Source organism: Rhea americana, unplaced genomic scaffold (genome assembly GCF_003343005.1).
Source record: "Rhea americana isolate MKP2758 unplaced genomic scaffold, rheAme1 scaffold_23, whole genome shotgun sequence".
Taxonomy (NCBI): domain Eukaryota; kingdom Metazoa; phylum Chordata; class Aves; order Rheiformes; family Rheidae; genus Rhea; species Rhea americana.
Genome location: NW_028186346.1, coordinates 5,484,024 through 5,503,169, shown reverse-complemented (window position 1 = coordinate 5,503,169; position 19,146 = coordinate 5,484,024). Strand labels below are relative to the sequence as shown.

At 35.2% G+C, this 19,146-nt stretch overlaps 1 protein-coding gene across 7 annotated transcripts in view; it reads left to right on the top strand.

Moving 5' to 3' along the window:
• Positions 1–19,146, top strand: part of DOCK9 (dedicator of cytokinesis 9) — a 143,587-nt gene that overhangs the window by 22,008 nt on the left and 102,433 nt on the right. For 4 of the 7 annotated variants that reach the window (XM_085305985.1, XM_085305987.1, XM_085305986.1 and 1 more), the window contains exon 2: positions 14,915–15,031. In XM_085305985.1, the coding sequence (XP_085162111.1) occupies positions 14,915–15,031 (117 nt within the window). Of the gene's footprint in view, positions 1–4,263; positions 4,552–5,925; positions 5,946–14,914; positions 15,032–19,146 lie in introns of those variants that run through there. The other 3 variants (XM_085305984.1, XM_085305988.1, XM_085305989.1) reach the window with 3 other exon arrangements.

The window sequence follows — 19,146 nt, the reverse complement described above, 5'->3', positions numbered from 1 at the left end:
TTTAGCAATTAAAATCTATTTGGTGAAGGATATAGCTCTGTCAATACTACTTTGTACTTTTTTGGTCAAATAAAAGAATCTCTCTTAATAGGATGTGTGTGTGTTAATGAAATGCAAACTAGACATTTTTTATATTAATCATTTGGTAAGAAAAAATAATTTCTTTATCTTAAAACTGAAGTTGTAAAAATGTTGGCTTTCTCCTTGTCTTTCATCCCGTTTTTGAGAAGAACAGGGAGAATGGTTGGTAAAGAAAACTGAATTAAGTAATCCAGATGCATTAAAGAGAAGTACCTGAACAGGCTAAAACAATGTTTCAGTTTAAAATTATAAACCTTTGTTAAACTAGTAAATGCTATTTGAAAAATGTGAAAGTATTCTTAACTCCCTATTAGTCTAAGTGTTTGCAAGTACTCTGTTCATAGTAAAGTCATGCATTTCAGGAGAGAGTTAAGTATATTTGCAGCCCCATCTCAATGAAGTAAGTTCCTGTTTGGCAGCTGCATCCTCAGATCCTAAATTATAGCATTATAATTTAGTCTAAGCTGTTCTGTACTTCCGTTTTTTGAAAACAAAAGGATCTGGTCCAAAATAAAAGTGAAGTAAAACTAAATGTTCTTGAACTATTGTCTACCTTGATTTACACAGGAAGATCTGTTTTGGTAAATTTGACTAAACTGCTAGTTTCCTTCTTCACTCTTAAAAAAGCTTTCTAAATAGTTGTTGAAGTCAACGACTCTCTTTTTTTTCAGAAGTTCAATGTCTATATGTTGAAAGACATTTGCTTAGAAAGTAAATGTGTAAAACTTAATTGTTTTTCCTGTGGAAAAGTCAGAAGCATAGGAAATCATTATTATCTTGACTAATAGCCAGTTAACTTATTACTACTTTTTGTCCATTATTTGCAAATGAACTTGCAATGTAGACAGGGTGGGCAAACTGTTCATCAGACTCAATTTCATAATTGTGGTGAGCTGAAATAAGGACATCTAATTCTCCTTGTGAAAGCATGGAGAATGTCAGTGGAGAAGGGGAGGGTAAAGGAATATAAACAGCTTATGTTAGGCCTGAAAGGTAAGCAAAACTAGAAAGGAAGGAGCTTCTCCACATGCTTCATGATTCTTCTGCGTTCTTCAGACTGAGGTGACTTTCTTTTCTGTTAGAGAATAAGATAAAATGATGTCAGGTTAAATTAGGGTATCGTTATACATAAGTGTGATAATTAACTGTCTTAAGAAATTATAGGTTTTAAATGGAACAGAGTTGAGAGTTGAATGACTCTGTGTATGAATTCTTAAGAATGACTATTGTCTTAGCTTGGCTTCCTGAAGAAATTATGTTTATGCAGTCTGATCTCTCCSTCTTTCCGTGCACAAATAAAGTTTAGAAAATGTTTTTTTATTTAGTGTTTTAACCTGTAGGTTAACTGCAACTCAGTGTGTCAGAAATAAAGTCACTGTTATTTTCCTGCAGTCTTACTAAAAAGACAGCTATGAGAAGAGAAACCTAGTAAGCACACTGGCCAAAAGAACGTCTGCAGAATAAGCTTACATTTAATTAGGTGTTTTGTAGCTTTTTGGTGAGAAACCAAGCATACTTACAGTGAGGATAATTTTTTTCAGATCATGCCATTAACTGAGATGTACATCAATAGTTAATCTATTGTTCATTTCAGGGCTGATGGAACCATTGAACCATTTATTTAGTGTTTCTTCATCTCAGTCTTCTTGTTAAATCTTTTCTTAAGTTCCTGTAGTGACAAGACCCAGAAGGCTCTTGTCCTCTGTGTTAGTATTATTTCTTGTAGCACAAATGCTCTTTTTTTTTTTTTTTTTTTTTTCCCAATGGCAGAATAGAGCTGCCTTGCTGTATCTAGTCCTTTTAAGAGTAATAACTTTGGCTGGAAGTACCCATATGTGAAATAGAAGCTTACGTACAACTGATGTTCTGAAAAGCAGTCCATTGTACCTCAAGAATTTTTTCATGAAGAATCATAATTTTATTCATATTTGAAAATCTGTAACCAAAATTAATTATTGTGTCCTAAATTACTTTGTGCTGGYTAAGTTTGCTCATTTCCACATCAGTGTAGTCCTTCAGCTTAAGTTTCCTCTTCTTTCTCTGGTGTATTTACAGCAATGATATGCCCAATGAACCTTAACTTTAAGTTAAGAAACACAGGCTTGCTCTCATCTTCTGTGACATAATGCTTTCCATTCCACTTTGYCACCTTTTTTTGTTTGTTTTTATATTTAGTTTGTGAATGAGTATGAACATTCAAAATGAGGTTTTATAAAACTGTCAATGAATGAAGTGTTAACATCTGCACTGAAAATATATTTTGGTGCATGCTAAGCTTATATTTGCTTTTTGTTCATGGTTGAATTGCACAAATTGCTTACAGTCACCTTTTAATCAACTAGTACGTCTATTCTRTTTGCTTCCAAATGACAAGCTTCCAGTTCATAGCAGCCTTTTAGTCTGTAAGAGTATAACTGTTGATTTTGTATTACAGACTCAAACTAGTTTCTACTTTTCTGGATTTTGAGATCTGTTTGTTTTCTTATTAGATCAAAAAACTCTTCTGCAGCTTTCTCCTTTTATCGTCTGCATGGTCCTAGGATTTCTACCCAAGCATGAGTGAAAATAACTGAACAAAATTGATCCAGAGCTCTTGATCTCCAGAGGGCGCTACTATCATGTGGGCTGAAAGCATCCCTTTTGCAATTCTAGTTTTTACCAATATTTATAGTTCTTTCACCATTTTCTATCATCACCGGTATTAATTTTTTTGTGTCATTTATAACCAGTTGTCGGGAACTATGAACATTCTTGGCCRCTTGTTGCTTGTTGGAGGTTATTAATTTACACTGACTCATAACCTGGGAGCTCAGACTGACCTTTGCATGTTACCAGGGAGTGCATATAGTTTTTTGGAATTCTGAAGTTGTTACAGTTTTGAAAACCAGAAGGATCTGCCTACTTCTCCTTTGTTTATTTTGAAGCAATGAAAACAATTGAAAATACTTGTTTTCACGTGAAGCTGGAAGTCTTCTTCCAACAGAATTGTGTTCTAATACAAAGTGAGAAATAGTTAAAGCAGAGAAACAAAATGGAGAATCATCAATTTATAGCAAGTCCTCCTGATTAAAAGTTTCACAAGTAGATAAACATCTTTTCTAAAAGTATTTATTGTTTTTAATATTAATGGTGCTTTCTATGGAAATACTGCTTATGCATTGCTCCCCCCGTTTTTTTTTTCTATCAACAAAAACAAAATCGGATGGAAGACAGAGAACTCTGGTTTTCCAGGTGGCTGAAGATGTGTAAAGATGTAATATTGTCTCCTCCATGTTTTTTTGGAGTGTGATCAGTGATAGTTATCTCAGAGTTTGGAGGGTTCCAAAGAAGGAAGAATGGACTGAAATAGCTAATAATGTATGTAATAGAAATGGACAAACTGGCTCAAGCAAGTGAAGGGACTGAGAGGGGCTTGTGGCTTGTTTGGAGAGCTCAGTAGTTGAAAGTTGAAGGTATGAGAAGTAAAGTTTATCTTTGGCCCATTATATTTTCATGAATTATTGACTTTTTAGGTTTGAGTGATAGATAAAAGCAATGGCATAGAAAGATGTGGGACTTTCAGAACTATTTTTGAGTTAATGTCTTTGTAGAGTGTATGAGTCTTGGGTTTTTTGTTTTTGTTTTTTGTTAAGTGTGAAGTCAATTTGATGTTGAGGAAAATCCTTAATTTTGGTTTAACTCTGAGACTGAAAAAAGATTTCCAGTCCTTTTTTTTTTTTTTTTTTTTGAGGTTTTGTGTGGCTTTTTCCTCTCTCTTTTTTCCTCTCTCCTCCTTTCTCCAGTAAGAGCAACTTCCTGGTTTAGTTGTAGAGGAGGCATTTAATTAATGGCTGGCTGTTGGTAGTACCTGGGCAACTGAGATTAATGTAAAAAATAATAATAGAAAGCCCCCACTTYTATACTTCTTCAAATGCAATTCTAATAAATAAGCTAACTTCTATAATAAAAGTTTTTTAAAATACTGAATCCTTGGTTTTGAGAGTGCTCTAAATGGTATTTTAGAAATGCAGATTCTCTTATAATGTATTTGATTCATATCATTAAGGCATTAAAATGGATCCACCCTTCTTTTTTCTTTTTTCTTTTCTTTTCTTTTTTTTTTTTCTCTCCCCTCCCCTCTCAGAGGAATACAACAGGCTTAGGGGCTGGCCTTTGTCTGTCATGCATTCCCACCATGACAGATTTAGCAAACTGCAGCTGAGAAGTTAGCCTAGYTGTGTTTCTGCTGTTTGTGCCTGGAAAAAAGCTATTGTTTTCACTGTATCACTGGCATGTTGATTACTCTGATGCTAAAAAAGCATACAGTTTTGGTGTCCTCTGCATTTTCGATCAAAGAATGCAGGCAAGAACAAACAGAAATCCTAAAAAAGAGCTTATTATAGAGTCTCCGCAGCAATGCAAGGATGCAGGTCCCTGTGAAGTAGAAGTGGACAGTCCTGTGGTAGTGCTGGTAAGAATTTTTTAAAAAAGGTATTTCTTCCTTTTAATAATTTCAGTTGTGTCTGCTGTTGAAAAACTGCTTAATATCTTACTAATGAGAAATTCCAGGATTATTGCTTGTGAAGGTACATTWTAGATTTGTTCTTAATTCTTGTCTTTTATATTATTTTGTGGTTCTAGTTTACCAAGTCTTTGGCTCTCTGAATGTGACTTCAGATTTTTGTTTTTGTATTTGTTATTTTGAAGTGTCTGTTCTGTCCAGTGTGGTTGTATAGCTCTTAAAACCTTCTTTAAAACTATGTATATTTTAAAGTCAGTTCTAGTACTTGTATTATTTAACTGTCTAGTGTATCTTTCAATTAAAAWTTTTTTGAGCTCTTTAAAGACTGTCACAGATTTTACTTAAATGTTCTAAAAACTGTCTAAAAATAGTTTAGATGTACTTGAATTAAAGGATCTTTTTTTAGAAATTCAAAGTTTTAAAGTAGTTTCCAGTGAGGAGAAAGTGAAAAATTTCTGTATGTGGGGAACATAATCAAATAAGAGCTTCTTTTTATACTACTATACACTGCTGTTGGAATTTTTACAGTACAACAAGAGAATATAATAAGCAAACTGTAAGTAATCCACCAACTTGCTGCAGCTTAGACAATAAACCTTTTCAGATAACAGAGGAGGATTGTTAAACTAATCAGTGTATACTTATATATCAGTAGAAAGAAGTACTTAAATCATTCTAGCTAAAATTTCAATTTTACTTACTAATATCTCATGCTTAATTGCTGAATAAAAGGATGAAGGTCTCCTGTTTATTTGTCCAGCTGTGGTTGAAGTTAGTGGGAGCCATGATCCTCAGATTATGATCCTCACTTGTTTGAACTCCACACTATGTGTTTAAGAATCCAACTAAAACATTTTGGACATCTGCATTTAGTAATGTGCTCCTGAAAGTTCAGGAGACTTGTTAATTGTGTTAAACTAGAAGCTTACATTTGTATTGTCAGACAAGTTTTCTTTTCCCTTGCACAGTCTTTTCAGTTTCTTGCTATTCTTTTATTAGTACAACGTGTGTGTTTTTATGGGTGTGTTCTGATTTCTGGTCCAGATTTTCATCAGTACAACATGACCTAATCTTCTGTGTGCTTTCCTGCCTTTGGAATGCTTAACTTTATTTAGAACTGTTTTTATTCCCTCATGAGTACTCTAAGAGGATATTTAAGTAGTATTTCTACAGACATTTAGGATACTGTAGTTTATCAACAGGCACATGTTGTTAGTTTAAAAAAAAAGTGTAACAGGTTACTGTGTTTAATTATGACATTTATGATGTGAATTGTTTTAATTTTCCATGTACTATTTAATTTTAATGTTCATACTTGATTGATGTTTCCCCTGTGTTAAGTGATTTTCAAATACTGTAAAAGGTGAGTGCATACAAAACAAAGATCGGTGTTTCTAGGGAAGAACGTTTAAGTTCAGCATAGGTGACATACAAAAATGTCTGCTGTTATTTCAGTTGCTGTCTTTGTCTTAATGTGTTACATATATAGAAAAGTGTGTATATAGATGGTGTGTAATTACAGATGGCTTTGCTTCTGCTTTTTGGGTTTATTGAGGAAAACTAGATGAAATGGTGATTAGGCTGCTTGTTGCAAACACACTTTGCATGGGATGTTGCTAGACACAAAGCAAAAAGTAGGGCAATATGTTTCATTTAACAATGACATTTACATCCATTTTGATTTCATTGGGTTGTGRTAGGGCGGTAGATTTTTACTGCCGTAGTAAAAGTAGATGTTTTCTTACTGGTATGGGATGTGGATCGGTAGAGAGTAAGACTAATACATTGCTAGTTGGTGTAACAAATATAAGCAACAAAACTTCTCGTTGTCTAGGCTAGAAACCTTAAAATTTTAGGAGATTGCTTTTTAGAATATAGTTTGGAACAGTAGGTTCTGGTTCAACCTCGTGACGCTTCTAGGTGATTACTGCCTAAAAACATTGTAATTTCTTCTTTCAAGTGTTGATGCATTTCTTTTGTATGGATAGTTATCATGTGATTCACTCTGCACTTTATTGTTTTTGAGTACTCTTGTAAAGATAGGACGGGATCAGCTGTCAGGAACTCAAGGAAGCAAAAAGGTTTCTTTGTTACTCCTTTAATTCTTGCAAATACGGTTGACAGCCTGCTAGAATATTTAGGGCGGTGTATATTTATAACCTTGAGCACCCTATATGATACTGAAACGATGTAAATTGATCAAATAATCTGCTTGAGTTAGCTTCTCCTGCCTATAGGTGGATGCTGAAGAGAATAAATTTTGCATTATTATTTTTAAAGCTGGAAGAGGTCACTATGACCACCTTGTCTGACCTTCTGCATAATACAGGCTGTAAAGTTTCCTATAATAATTCCTATTTGAAATAAAGTGTAACTCTTAAAGTCAACTTTTTGTTTATTTGTTTGTTTTTCTTATTTTTTAATGGCTGGGGAAAAAAACAAACAGTAAAGTTCTGCTCAACTACATGCAGAACGTTTGGATAGCTTACTGCTTTTCTGATGATGTGGGTGTTCGTCTGAATTTGTCTAGCTTCAACTTTCAGTCATTGCGTATTTGCCACTTAAAACAGTCATATTAAAAATTTAATTTTRATTACATTCCCCTCATGTTATCTCCTTTAAAAAGCTACTTAGTCAGACAAATTTGTGGTAGGATAAATTAATTGTGTACCTAAAGTGATTTACTTAAACTTTTTTATTTTTACTAGCTTTTTGAAAGGATATTTTCACAAAYGATGAAGGATTTTTAGGAGATACCAACAAAGTAAAACTGAAATAGGAAACATCTTTTTAAAAATATACGAAAACATATTCTTCTACTGTCATTTTTACGTAATTTTCAGTACCAGAATCAGTTAGTATTCTAGGAGAAGTGCTTCAAAAATCTAAAACCTTAAAGATTTTTATAGACAGGTTCTATCAAAGCTTCTTCTTTGGCTGATTTTAATTTTTCTARTGAAGTATTAAATATGTCTCCTGATGGTATAGGACTTCTTTATCCAGCAATGGTAGCAAAAATGTTGATAGGCTCCCCAGAAAAGTTGCATTGTGTATCTTCAGTATTGGTAGCTTAGTATGTGTGCTGTCTTGTTTTTTTGTGATTCAAATTACACCATGTAATATCTTTTGCTTTTGAGTTTAATAAGCAAGAAGAGCCCATGGAAAAAGCATTTGGCTTTTCTGGGCGTTGCCCAAAACCATACTTGGAATGAGCTGCTAGTGTGTTAGCAGTTGTAGAAATCACCAAATTAGGATACTTGCTGTCAAGTTGCACTTTGATACTGTATTGGAAGTAGTAATTGTTCATCACATCAGATAATGTGTCTCTGGGAAGCTGGAACTTCTGCAGGCCGTCTTTGTTTATCACAGAATCACAGAAAGATTGAAGTTAGAAGAGACCTCTGGAGATCGTATAGTCCAACTCCTCTGCTCAAGCTTAGAAAATACGCTTGTAGTAGTAAAATGTAAGACACCTCAGTATTTCTGATAGAGCTTTACCAAAAGTATTTCTTATAAATAAAACCATGATGTTTTGTAATTTTGACTATATTTGCTGAGATTTGGAAACATCCACTTTCTTTCATTACAGCCTCCTTAATACTTGGGTAAACAATAGAACAAAGGTTTTCAGCCATTCAGGGTAAACTGAAAAAACAAATGTAACAGAGATTATTGTGTTTTTTTTTAAAGAAATATTGTGCAAAAAAAACCTGTATAGCTATCTACTTTGGCTTTTTGTCAGTGCCATGATAGTCATTTTTGGTCCTGTTATTTAAGCACGGGAATAGGTGATTTAAAGAATGCATTTTATTTTTTGAAGTCCTAGAGCCTTAAAAGTTTTGAATTTGTCAATGAAAACATAATGCTACTTAAATATGTATACAGTGGTAGGATGTTCTTTACATAAATCTATAAATTCTTGTTCTCTCCCACTGTTCCAAAATTTAAGTTACCAAATTAACCTTATCTGTAATGAGTAATGTAATATCTAAGAAAAAGCTTTGTGGTATGTACAATTTTTTTAATGGATTTCAAAGTTGATTAAAAAAAATAACCCAATCTGGAAAACTTTATTGTGATTGTGGGACATGAGGTATAATGAGCCATTTTCCAGGATGAGTATTAAATAGCCTTGCTGTTCTTCCCAGGTGCCTTGCCACAGGACAAGGTTGGGAAATACATAATACTGTGTGCTGTTCAGTTCATATACTGTGTTGTCTGCTACCACTTAAAGCTTTCTTCTGCTTTTTATGGGGCCTTCTTAAGTTTTCAGGGGAATATGTGCTATATATATTTTTATAAGTTATATGATRTTTTGTAGCACGAGGCTAACAATTACTCTTATAAAAAATGCTGACCATGCCTTGTTTTTTGAGAGAACAAGTGAAAGATGAAATAATGAGCTATACTTTTTCTTGTAGCTTGCAGTTGAGACAAACGTTTTCTGTAACGTATAATGTAGGCAATCATTGAACTAACTGAAAATTCTTGCATTTTATTCAGATGTCTTTTGACAGCTTTTGTTCAAATACATAAACCATGTTGTGATGGATTAAAATAGTTAACATCTTGGTGTCGTGACTGCTGTTTTAAAGTGCTTCTTATTTCTGATAAAAATGCATACTTGAAATACAGTAGCAAAGATGAAGTGATACAGCAGATACTTTTCTTTGTTTATCTTCCTACAAGTATGTCACTGGCTAACCTAAGTGATAGATTCCATGAAATACTGCACTCTTAGCATTTTCTTAGATTACGGAAATAACTTTTATTTGTTGCAAATTAATAGGAAAAGTTAAGCCTCGTTTGAGAGGCTGGCTTTAGTTTCTGTAAACTTGATTTTGCAGTCTTGACCAGGCTGGGTTTTATCTGTCTCCATTGGCCCATAAATCAAATTCAATAATACTATACCTATCTAGAATCTTTTCCTTTACATTACATGAAATAATAGACTGGAAAATGGTTTTTCTGAAAAAAAGCTTGAGAAGATCTGCTTCCTTGTAATGTTTTAGGTTTGGCTAAATGCCAAAGTCAATGTGCTGTTTATTGTTTTTTCATATCTGGTTTAAACTGATAAAAACATCCTCTTCCTTTTCTCACTCTTTGAATCTGACAAATGACTAAGAAAGAAATGAATAATACTTTATACTTCTTTCAGAGAAGGAAATTGTTCAATGGTTTTTGCAGAAATAGTATTTCTGCAAAGCAGAAGATACATTACTGGTTAAATATGAAGCTGACATTATTTTCTGGTACCACTGTATTGGTGTCCCATTGACTTAGAGATGTGTACCCAGGACCTCAGCTCTGGAAAGCTTTAGATTGTTTAAAAGCTTCTAGTAGGGTAGGATTCTTTTTTAATCTTCTGCTTAGCTTATGTTGTGCAGGGCAAAGCTTATTTTCTTTTAAGGTTCCTTTTATCAGCTTTAGGCTTGTGGTTGACCTAGTTTGTGATGCAGGTTAGAGCTATGCACTTGCAATGAATTGGATACTTTGGGGAAGCTTTGAAGCTACCTTATGTACATATTTTGTTTCGAATTGGCTGTGCTAGAGTCATGATCTTTTTGAGGGGCCTGTGAAATAACTTTACCTAGGTTGTTGTAAAAGTAATTCTTTTCCTGGACTGTTGCTTGTAAAATGAGAAGCACCAAAGCTAGCATTGTTCCAGTGGTCACCTTCCAAAGAGAATTATGAGGAGGATAGATGTAGCTCTTCAGCACCAGTTAGGAAAGGATGAAAATGCTGATCATGTGCAAAACCAAATAAAAGTTCATTTCTGGTTTGAGATGACAGCTTTCTCTTGCCATGTGCTAATGGAATTAGTGTAAAGATGCAAAACTAGGAGGAGTAACTTGTACACCCGAGGGCCGTGCTGCCATTCACAGAGACCTTGACAAGCTGGAGAGTTGGGCAGAGAGAAACCTCAAGAAGCTCAACAAAGGGAAGCTCAGAGGCCTGCATCTAAGGAGGAATAACCACATGCACCAGTACAGGGTGGGGACTGACCTTCTGGAAAGCAGCTCTGCAGAGAAGGACCTGGGAGTCCTGGTGGACAAGTTTGCTGTGAGCCAGCAGTGTGCCCTTGTAGCCAAGAAGACCCATGGTATCCTGATGTGCATTAGGAAGACTGTTGCCAACAGGTCAAGGGAGGTGATCCTGCCCCTCTGCTCAGCCCTGGTGAGGCCTCATCTCGAGTCCTGTGTCCAGTTCTGGGCTCCCCAGTGCAAGAGAGATGTGGAGCTACTGGAGAGAGTCCAGCATAGGGCTACAAAGATGATTAGAGGGCTGGAGCATCTGCCCTATGAGGAACGGCTGTGAGAGCTGGGCCTCTTCATCCTRGGGAAGAGAAGACTGAGGGGGGGGAGGATCTTATCAATGTGTATAAGTGCCTGAAGGGAGGGTGTCAAGGGGATGGGGCCAGATTATTATCAGTGGTGCCCAGTGACAAGGCAAGAAGCAATGGGCACAAACTGAACCACGGGAAGTTCTACCTGAACATGAGGAGAAACTTCTTCATTGTATGAGTGACAAAGCAGTGGAGCAGGTTGCCCAGAGAGGTTGTGGAGTCTGCTTCTCTGGAGGTACTCAGAACCCATCTGGATGCAATCCTGTGCAATGTGCTCTAGGTGACCCTGCTTGAGCAGGGGTGTTGGACTAGATGATCTCCAGAGGTCCATTCCAACCTCAACCATTCTGTGATTCTGTGATTTGATACTGTGGTAATTGCACTTGCTAGTTCAGGCAGCAAATGTCCTAGTATGATGAAGTTTATAATTTTGTTGACCATGTATATGTTACATCTTTCCTTTAAAAAGTTTTTCAAGTTAAATTTTAAATATATTAAAGTATGTAGCCTGAAATAAAATTTTTAGAGGACTTTTTTTTTCAATTATGTGTTACACTGAAACCTAAGTACCAGAATTTACAAATTATTTTGCAGCAGCTTTAATTAGGACAAAGTTTCATATTCTGTTTAGTAATCTGATTCCGGTCTGCTTCTGAAATGATTCCATTAGCTCTCGGCTGTTGGCACAAGTTATCCTGCAGCATGTGAACAGCATTTCCGTGACCTGATCTGACTGAAAGTTACCTGGCTGGGCGGAACCTCATGATGTCCGATCATCTGCCTAATTTGCCTCAGAACGTGGCTGTTTAGTTGTAGATACTAGTGTGAGAGGGCTCAGGAACATACTGCGAAGGAAGAAGGATCCTTTTGGAGTCTGTCTCCTTTGGCTCAATTTAAGCTTGTTGTAAAGCCACACCCTTAGCTTTCTGAAGCATCCAGTTTTGGGCTCCTCAGTACAAGAGAGACCTGGAGCTACTGGGGAGAGTCCAGCGTAGGGCTACGAAGATGATTGGAGGACTGGAGCATCTGCCATGTGAGGAACGGTTGAGAGAGCTTGGGCCTATTTGGCCTAGAGAAGAAAATTCTGTACAGAACTATTTTTTTTCCGTCCTATTCATTTCTCAGACCCAGTTTAATTTGGATTATTTACTTTTTGCTTCTTCTAAAGGTTGGACAATGTATAACAGACTTATATCAACCTGTCACTTTATAACACATTGCACATCATTTCTCATGACTAACTCTTCAGAAGTTAGGAGTAGTCATGTTGTAAAGGATCTTATTACAGTGTTGTACCAAATTTAGTGTTTGGATCTGTGTGCCCTGTCTTATGTCCTTTTGGTATTTTTCTTCCCCCTCCCCCCCCCTTTTTTTTCTTGGTGATGCTCTCATTTTTCAATATTTTATTTTGCCAAGAAAGTGAGTGTCCAGATATTGTGGTTCATTTTCCAGGTACCTCTGTTAGTTGATACTTGACTTTCAGTTTAACCAGAGAATCAGTTTACCATTTTCTTTCTTAAACATCAGAACTGTATAGCTGTCACTTTTTGTCTTCTTCCTCTTCTTTTTGCTGTTAGGACCCAAATTCTAAGGCTGTCATCTGAGATTCAGAATGTGTAGGGTGTCTTCATTGCATCCTGAGTAACAGGATGCCAGCTTGGCCAGTTCTAAGACCATGGTAGTGTAGTAGTCCCAAAGCCTTGTTTTGTCATCAGAGTACCTTGCAAAAGAGCTCAAGCTTGGTGATCCGCTTGAAGATGGAAGCTGGGAGTTTTTCTTATTTGTGGTAGGAGCTCTATATCCCCAAMTCTGTATTGTGACTGTAGATGGGGGGGGGGGAATGTGATGCCAGGGTATTTTTGTCTATACTCAGAGTGAAGAAGAAAAGCATAAGAGGTAGCAAATTTTCTAGGGGTTTATATCAATCTTGTTAATAAAACTTTGATTTACTCACCTCAAAGAGTTGTACTTACTGCCAAATGACCTTTTTTTTACAGCCAAATGTAGACTTTTGCTTATGAATTGTTTGATGTTAAGGCTTTTTGTGATATGGCAAAGAAACAAAGACTCAAAGTAGAATATAGGATTCTATACCTGTTCTCTTCCTTGTAGTTGTACTGGGATTATGAGGTCTGATTTTACTGAGATGAAAGTGCTTTAAATAAATCTGGTTCTAAACTGGCAATACTTGTAACCTCTTTGCTTCTAAAGTAGGGTAGGAAGAATTATCAGCAGTCTAGAAGATTAAGAGAGACCTAAACTTACTTTGTACATTGGTTGTTGATGTGGAATATACATAATTTTTTTAAGTTATTTTACTGGTGAAGGAGGCTGTTGTAGCAGCATCATGAGACAAGGTGAGCATCTTGCTTGCCTGAACAAATAAGAGTCCTGTTTCCTACATGGAAGTTAGGAGAAAGATAGTCAGCTGTGAAAGTATCTTTCTTCATGAAAGAAATGTTGTCTTATACTTTACTTAAAGAGCAGCAATGTCTCTTCATACTCTGTGTTACCCCTGCTTCATGGGCCTAGGAAAACWAATTTATACGAGACAATTATTACCTTTCTGAAGAGTTGGAGATTGTTTGTAAAAGTACTGGAATTTCTGTGGAATCAAAACTGATCATGACAGTCTATCACAACTGGGCTGTCCAAATAAAAATTTTGTGAAGGAATAATTTAGTAGAAAGTGTATCTAGAATAGTAGAAGTGCATGAGTGAAGAAGACTCATTTGCCCTTTTGAGAACTAAGGAAGTTTGGAGYGCTCAGTTTCAGTGGTTTGGGTCCAATTACAGTAGTCCGAATGTTCAAAGAGTTAAAGTTACCTTGAAATTTGTGTTTAGTTAAAGAAGATGTAACCTTTTCCTTTATGCTGCACTTCCATGCTTATCTCATGCTTTTACTAAGCTAAGTCAAAATGTTCCAATGTAGCTATAGATGTGTACAGGAACATAAAATTGAGATGTCTCTGCTAAACAGCAGTGTTAATTTGTGGCTTTGTGATGAGCCAGGTTYGTGGACAAGAGGAGAAGATGTAGCAGAAGCTGTAGCTCAGGTGCTAAGGTCTTGAAATGTTTCGGAATATAGTATACAGCCAGCTCAATGGTTGCTCTTTGCCTCTCCTCAGAGGAGAAAGGTAATAAGCTCAACAGAATCRTCTTCAAATGTGGCTGCTAGCTGTATTGKCTGGGGCTGAGCATACTGTTACACAATATAGGTGATGAACTTTTAGGAAATCTTTCCAGAGTGACTGTAAATAGCAGCAATTTTTGTTGACAGAAGAGTACTTCATTCATCACCTTTTCTTAGGAACTTTACTTTCCACATACTGTTTTCTGACTTTTTCAATTTTTGCTCTCTTATGCTTCTGGGTTTTTATTAATGATAAAACTATGTCTTGGTAGGTATGAGAGAATCTCTGGTAACTTGGGTAACTTGTGAAGTAAGCCTTGGTAACTTTTTGTGACTAAAGTTTTCCAAATTCTTTGACAGATAATTTATTTGATTTATTTCTAGAGGAAAAAAAACCCCACTTAATAGTTTCTCAGAAATATTACTGCCATACTAATGATTAATTCTACTTTTAAATTTAGCAATTACTAATTGCTAATCAAGATGTTTCTTCTGTGTAGTACAACTGGATTTTGAAAGTTTGTTAACATCAGGTGTAGCAAAATGTATAAATCTCATTTTGTCTGACTAGCTATAATGATGCCAGAAACTGGCCTTGATATGTTCTTATGTTAAATACACCTGACTTTGAGATTAGTATGTTTCTTCCTTCTGAAGCAAATAGCATGCTCATTTATATAAATATCAGTTGCACCAACCCATGTGACAACTTACTCTACATTTTGAATACTTTCTGTTTGTAATATAGATGAAATCTGCATTTGCCACCTCTTTTTACAGAGTAACCTCTTAAAATGAGTCAACAGTTTCAATTTTTCACAATATACTTTCTTTTTTCTTTCTTTTTTTGTAGGCAAAACCCAAGCTCATTGAACCAATAGACTATGAAAATGTCATCGTTCAGAGGAAAACACAAATTTTGAATGATGCTTTACGTGAGATGCTGCTTTTTCCTTATGATGACTTTCAGGTAATTTCACTTTTTTATTCTTTTTAATCAGATTTTTAGTAGCACTAGTCATGAAATAGTAAGTTTCCACTTCTTTGTTATTTAACTATCTTTTTAACTTTAAAAAACAGATGTAAAAAATGTTTGCCATCAGAGCCTCTTTATGCCATCGGAGCCTCTTTAGGCTACTTGATTTATTCTGTCAGGTTGCAGTAGAAGAAATAACAATTTCTTCATCCTTTCAGATTATGAGGTCATTTTAAAGAACATTTCTGTCTTTCTGAAGTAGGAATTGTGATATTCCTTCAAAAAAAATTTTTTTTATCACATTTAAATTCTTAAAACTATTTTTTCCTTCCATAACAGTGAAGGGTAGGAACCTGTTTAAATGAAAGTTGTGATTTTCAGTTATGTGTCATCAGCCAAAATTGGGTTTTGACAAGATATCTAGTGCATAACGGGGCTCTAAAGTTACACTAACTTAAAAGAGTTAAGGAAGTTGCACTTAACTGAAATTTGTGCTAATTGTAGTACATTTTTGTAGAACAGCTATGTTTTTCTGTGTAAATACACTGTTTTTGAATCTTCGCTACAACAAGTTAGAGTAACCAGCAAAATATGTTTGAGACTATAGTTATTGTAAATAATGAAGAGAGTCTCTCTTATATACCCGCCCTCTGTACTTGCAGTCAAAATGTCTACCTATGTTTGAAAAGTATGCAGACATCTGAACTAGCTGTAAATTAAGTACTTCTTCGGGCTGTGTCGTACAGAGGCTGTGTCATATTTGAATACCTCAGTTAGACTTACTCTTTCAAAACCTACGTTGATATGTTGAGCACTTTGTTCAGCTAAGTAGTTGAAGCTAAGGTTGTGTTTATCACAGTGAAAGTTGAAAATGAGCTATTTCTACARAAGAGCATATAAAATCCTGTAGCACACATTGGCTTTTTCACATATTCTGTAGTGTATTACAGTATTTACCTGAGTCTGCCTGGACACTGTATTTTTGTTCAGTCTGTGCTTCATTATCACTGATTCTTACATGAATAACTTTCTACTCAGAGCCTTCCCACTCGGAGTTAGAGATTCAGTTTTTAGAAAGCTACAGATATTTAGAAAGTAGTTTGAACTTCATGTATTCTCTGCCACCTGTGAAAGTTTGAAAGATTGTATAAGTAAGATTTCTCACAAAAGAAAATTGTACTGTCTGTGAACATTATGTAATGATACTAGTCTTCAAATCACTCACAATGACCCCCACCTACACCATGTAGTGGTTTTGGAACTGAAAAATGCAAGTAAGCCATATGAACTGGATCCCTTTCCACAGCGTGGATCTTGTACTGCAGACCAAGAAGAACCAATGGTATTTTTGCTAAGCATATTTTTGTCTAATGGATTAATTCAGTTACTGAGAGTCATTCTGATGACCAGCTCCTAATTATCAAAGCAGCAGAAACAAACCAATCAAGAATATATTCTGACATTTTGCTTGAGCAGCCCATGGGATAGCTGAAGTTTTTAACTTCTGTTTCAAGAAATCTGTTTTGTAGTTCTTATTATCATGCATCTTATATCAATATCTTACTGTCAGAAATCTGAAGTTTCTTCATGGTTATCAGTCTGACCCTTTAAAGGGAGTGKCTGAATTTTGTTCACAAACTAGCTTGGCTTTTGTCATTCTTTGCTTGAATTCTGTGACTGGATTTTCATCAGGGCAGCCAAGTGTGTTATATCAAAGGATTCCCTTCAGGTGGTCATAATTTTGGAACATAGTCAGATTTCCTACTTGTTTATCTGTCATCACTGTAATATCTGGACTCATTTTCTACGTTTCCCCCCATCGTCTTTGGTAGAATCCCATTTTAGCCTCAACTTGATTTATGTGAAGACAGATTTACAGTATGAAACTTTTTAGAAGTATCTTTTTCTAAAATTTACTGGTGCAAGCATATGACTCTCCAATACCACTCTGAGCTATCTACCTTTTGTTTTCAACAACCTCTGAGTTTAAATCTCTACACAATATTTTAAAGTATTACTGATTCAGAGAACAGAAACCTCCTGTTTTTTTTGTAGTATTCATTATCTTGTTATTTATTCTTCTGCAAGTTGAACTATATAACCCTGTGTGGTTTTCCATAAACTTAAGTACATTTTTGAAGCCTTTAATCTTGAGATGGTTGCCAATATCATTTGAATCTTTTAAATAACAACATATTTTCCATATTTGCCATTCTGCTTCACTTGTATTTTTTAATACTTTTTTTCTAACTTGATGGTTTTACACAATGTGTTGGTAGCTCTTTGTAAGCCTCAGCTCAAATGCTTGGTGCTACCTTCATCCCCCATAAGATGAATTTAAAATACTGAGCTAGAGTATTTAGAACTATCTGCATATGCACTTTGAACAGTTTATAGGTGGAAACTCCTACCATTGTATAAAAATATGCTCAAGCCATTTCCTCTTACAGCATTCAGTTCATATTTCTTTCAAAGTTTTTCCTCTTGTATTAATCAGGTTAAACCGATTGAAATCTAAAAAACACTTGCCTAAAAAGGAAGCAAAGCCCGGATAATTTATAGAGGCATTAAAAGTAAGGTTATTTTGTTAGTAGCATGGCCTTTCAGCCACTTCAAGCAGCATTGAGAATCTCTTCTAATGTTTATTCCTCAGCACCTTGATATCACTGAAACTTCAACCTTCTCCTACAATTTTTTTTTATAGATTACAGAATAAGTTACATGGTTTTATAGAGGCAAGTTGATGATAATATCGAATTTGTTCCGAAGTTGAGTTTATATTGGCAGGAAGTGGAGACAAATGTTTGTGCTTAATTTGGATAACTGATATATATATATWTTTTTTCAGGTAGTGCAGTTAACTGGAATATAAGTTAGTAGGCAAATTTTTTATATAATTAGAACATTTACAGGAATTTAAAAGCTGATTTTGTAACAAATGAACTGTATGGAGAAAGATTTTTGTACTCTGCTGTTCTGATTGCTAACTGCAGTTTTCGAGTGTTTGGGATTTGTGTAATATATTGAAGTATGTCAAGTACATTTATGATGTCATTATGATTTTTGTTACAAAAATGTTTACGTAACTGGCTTACTATCATTTCCACTCAAGCAAATTACAGAATATAATTTTCTAAGTATCAGCTAGGTATTGGAATAGTAGCAAAAGAGAATTGTCTTAATTCTATCATCTTCTAATTACTTTTACCATTTTGATACTGGGTTCAGACTTTTCCTACCATATTGTGAGAATCGCTCAATGTCTCATTCAATATTCCTTGTCATTATCACTGTCAGTTTGCAACTCCTACAACTTCACAGAAGCTGGCTATTGAGGGAGAACTGATGTGAACAGTATGTTGTGGAACTGGAAAGCGTGCTCAGTAACTGGCTTCCTGGGACCATGCATAGCTTGCTTTTTTTTTTTTTTTTTTTTTCCCTTCAAAAGGTACTTGCTTGAAGAGAGAAAGGATGAAAGTTTTCTGCACTTAATTCTCTAATCAGGTTATTCCCTAACTTAATTCTCAATAAATCTTAGGAGATGATCTCTTTATATTTAGAGATCTTTTTACAGTTAATGTCCTTGAGCTTGCTTTCATTCTGAATAACTCGACTCTCTAAGCTTTCAGTTCATTTGTTTTTCACAGTTATTTTACTTTTCTAGCTACTTCTCTTGTTTGATTTTCAGTATAGTCCCAATATATTGTGTTTAGTTACCTATAATGATAAAATGACTTTTTTTTCCCCCCATTAGTACCTCTCCTATTAATTCTCTTGCTATTCCCAGTAACAGTGCCATCAGTCATTCAGGATTTTATCTCTGATTTTACTCTTGCCTCCTAGCAAGAGTCTGTCCTATATCCGGTGGGCACTCTTGTATCCATTTTTGTGCCTATCCATGGTTTATTTCAATTGTTCTAAGTCACCTGAATTTCAGTGACTTACTAAATAATGAAATAACTTCTTATTCAAATAGCATTAGTTTAAAATGGACCACCTTCATAGATCGTATTGAAATCATAACTCAATGAATGTGRAATGGGGAGGTGATGATTACCTTAACTGCATAGTAGGTAAATTCTTAAAAGGAACCATGAACAAATTGCTTT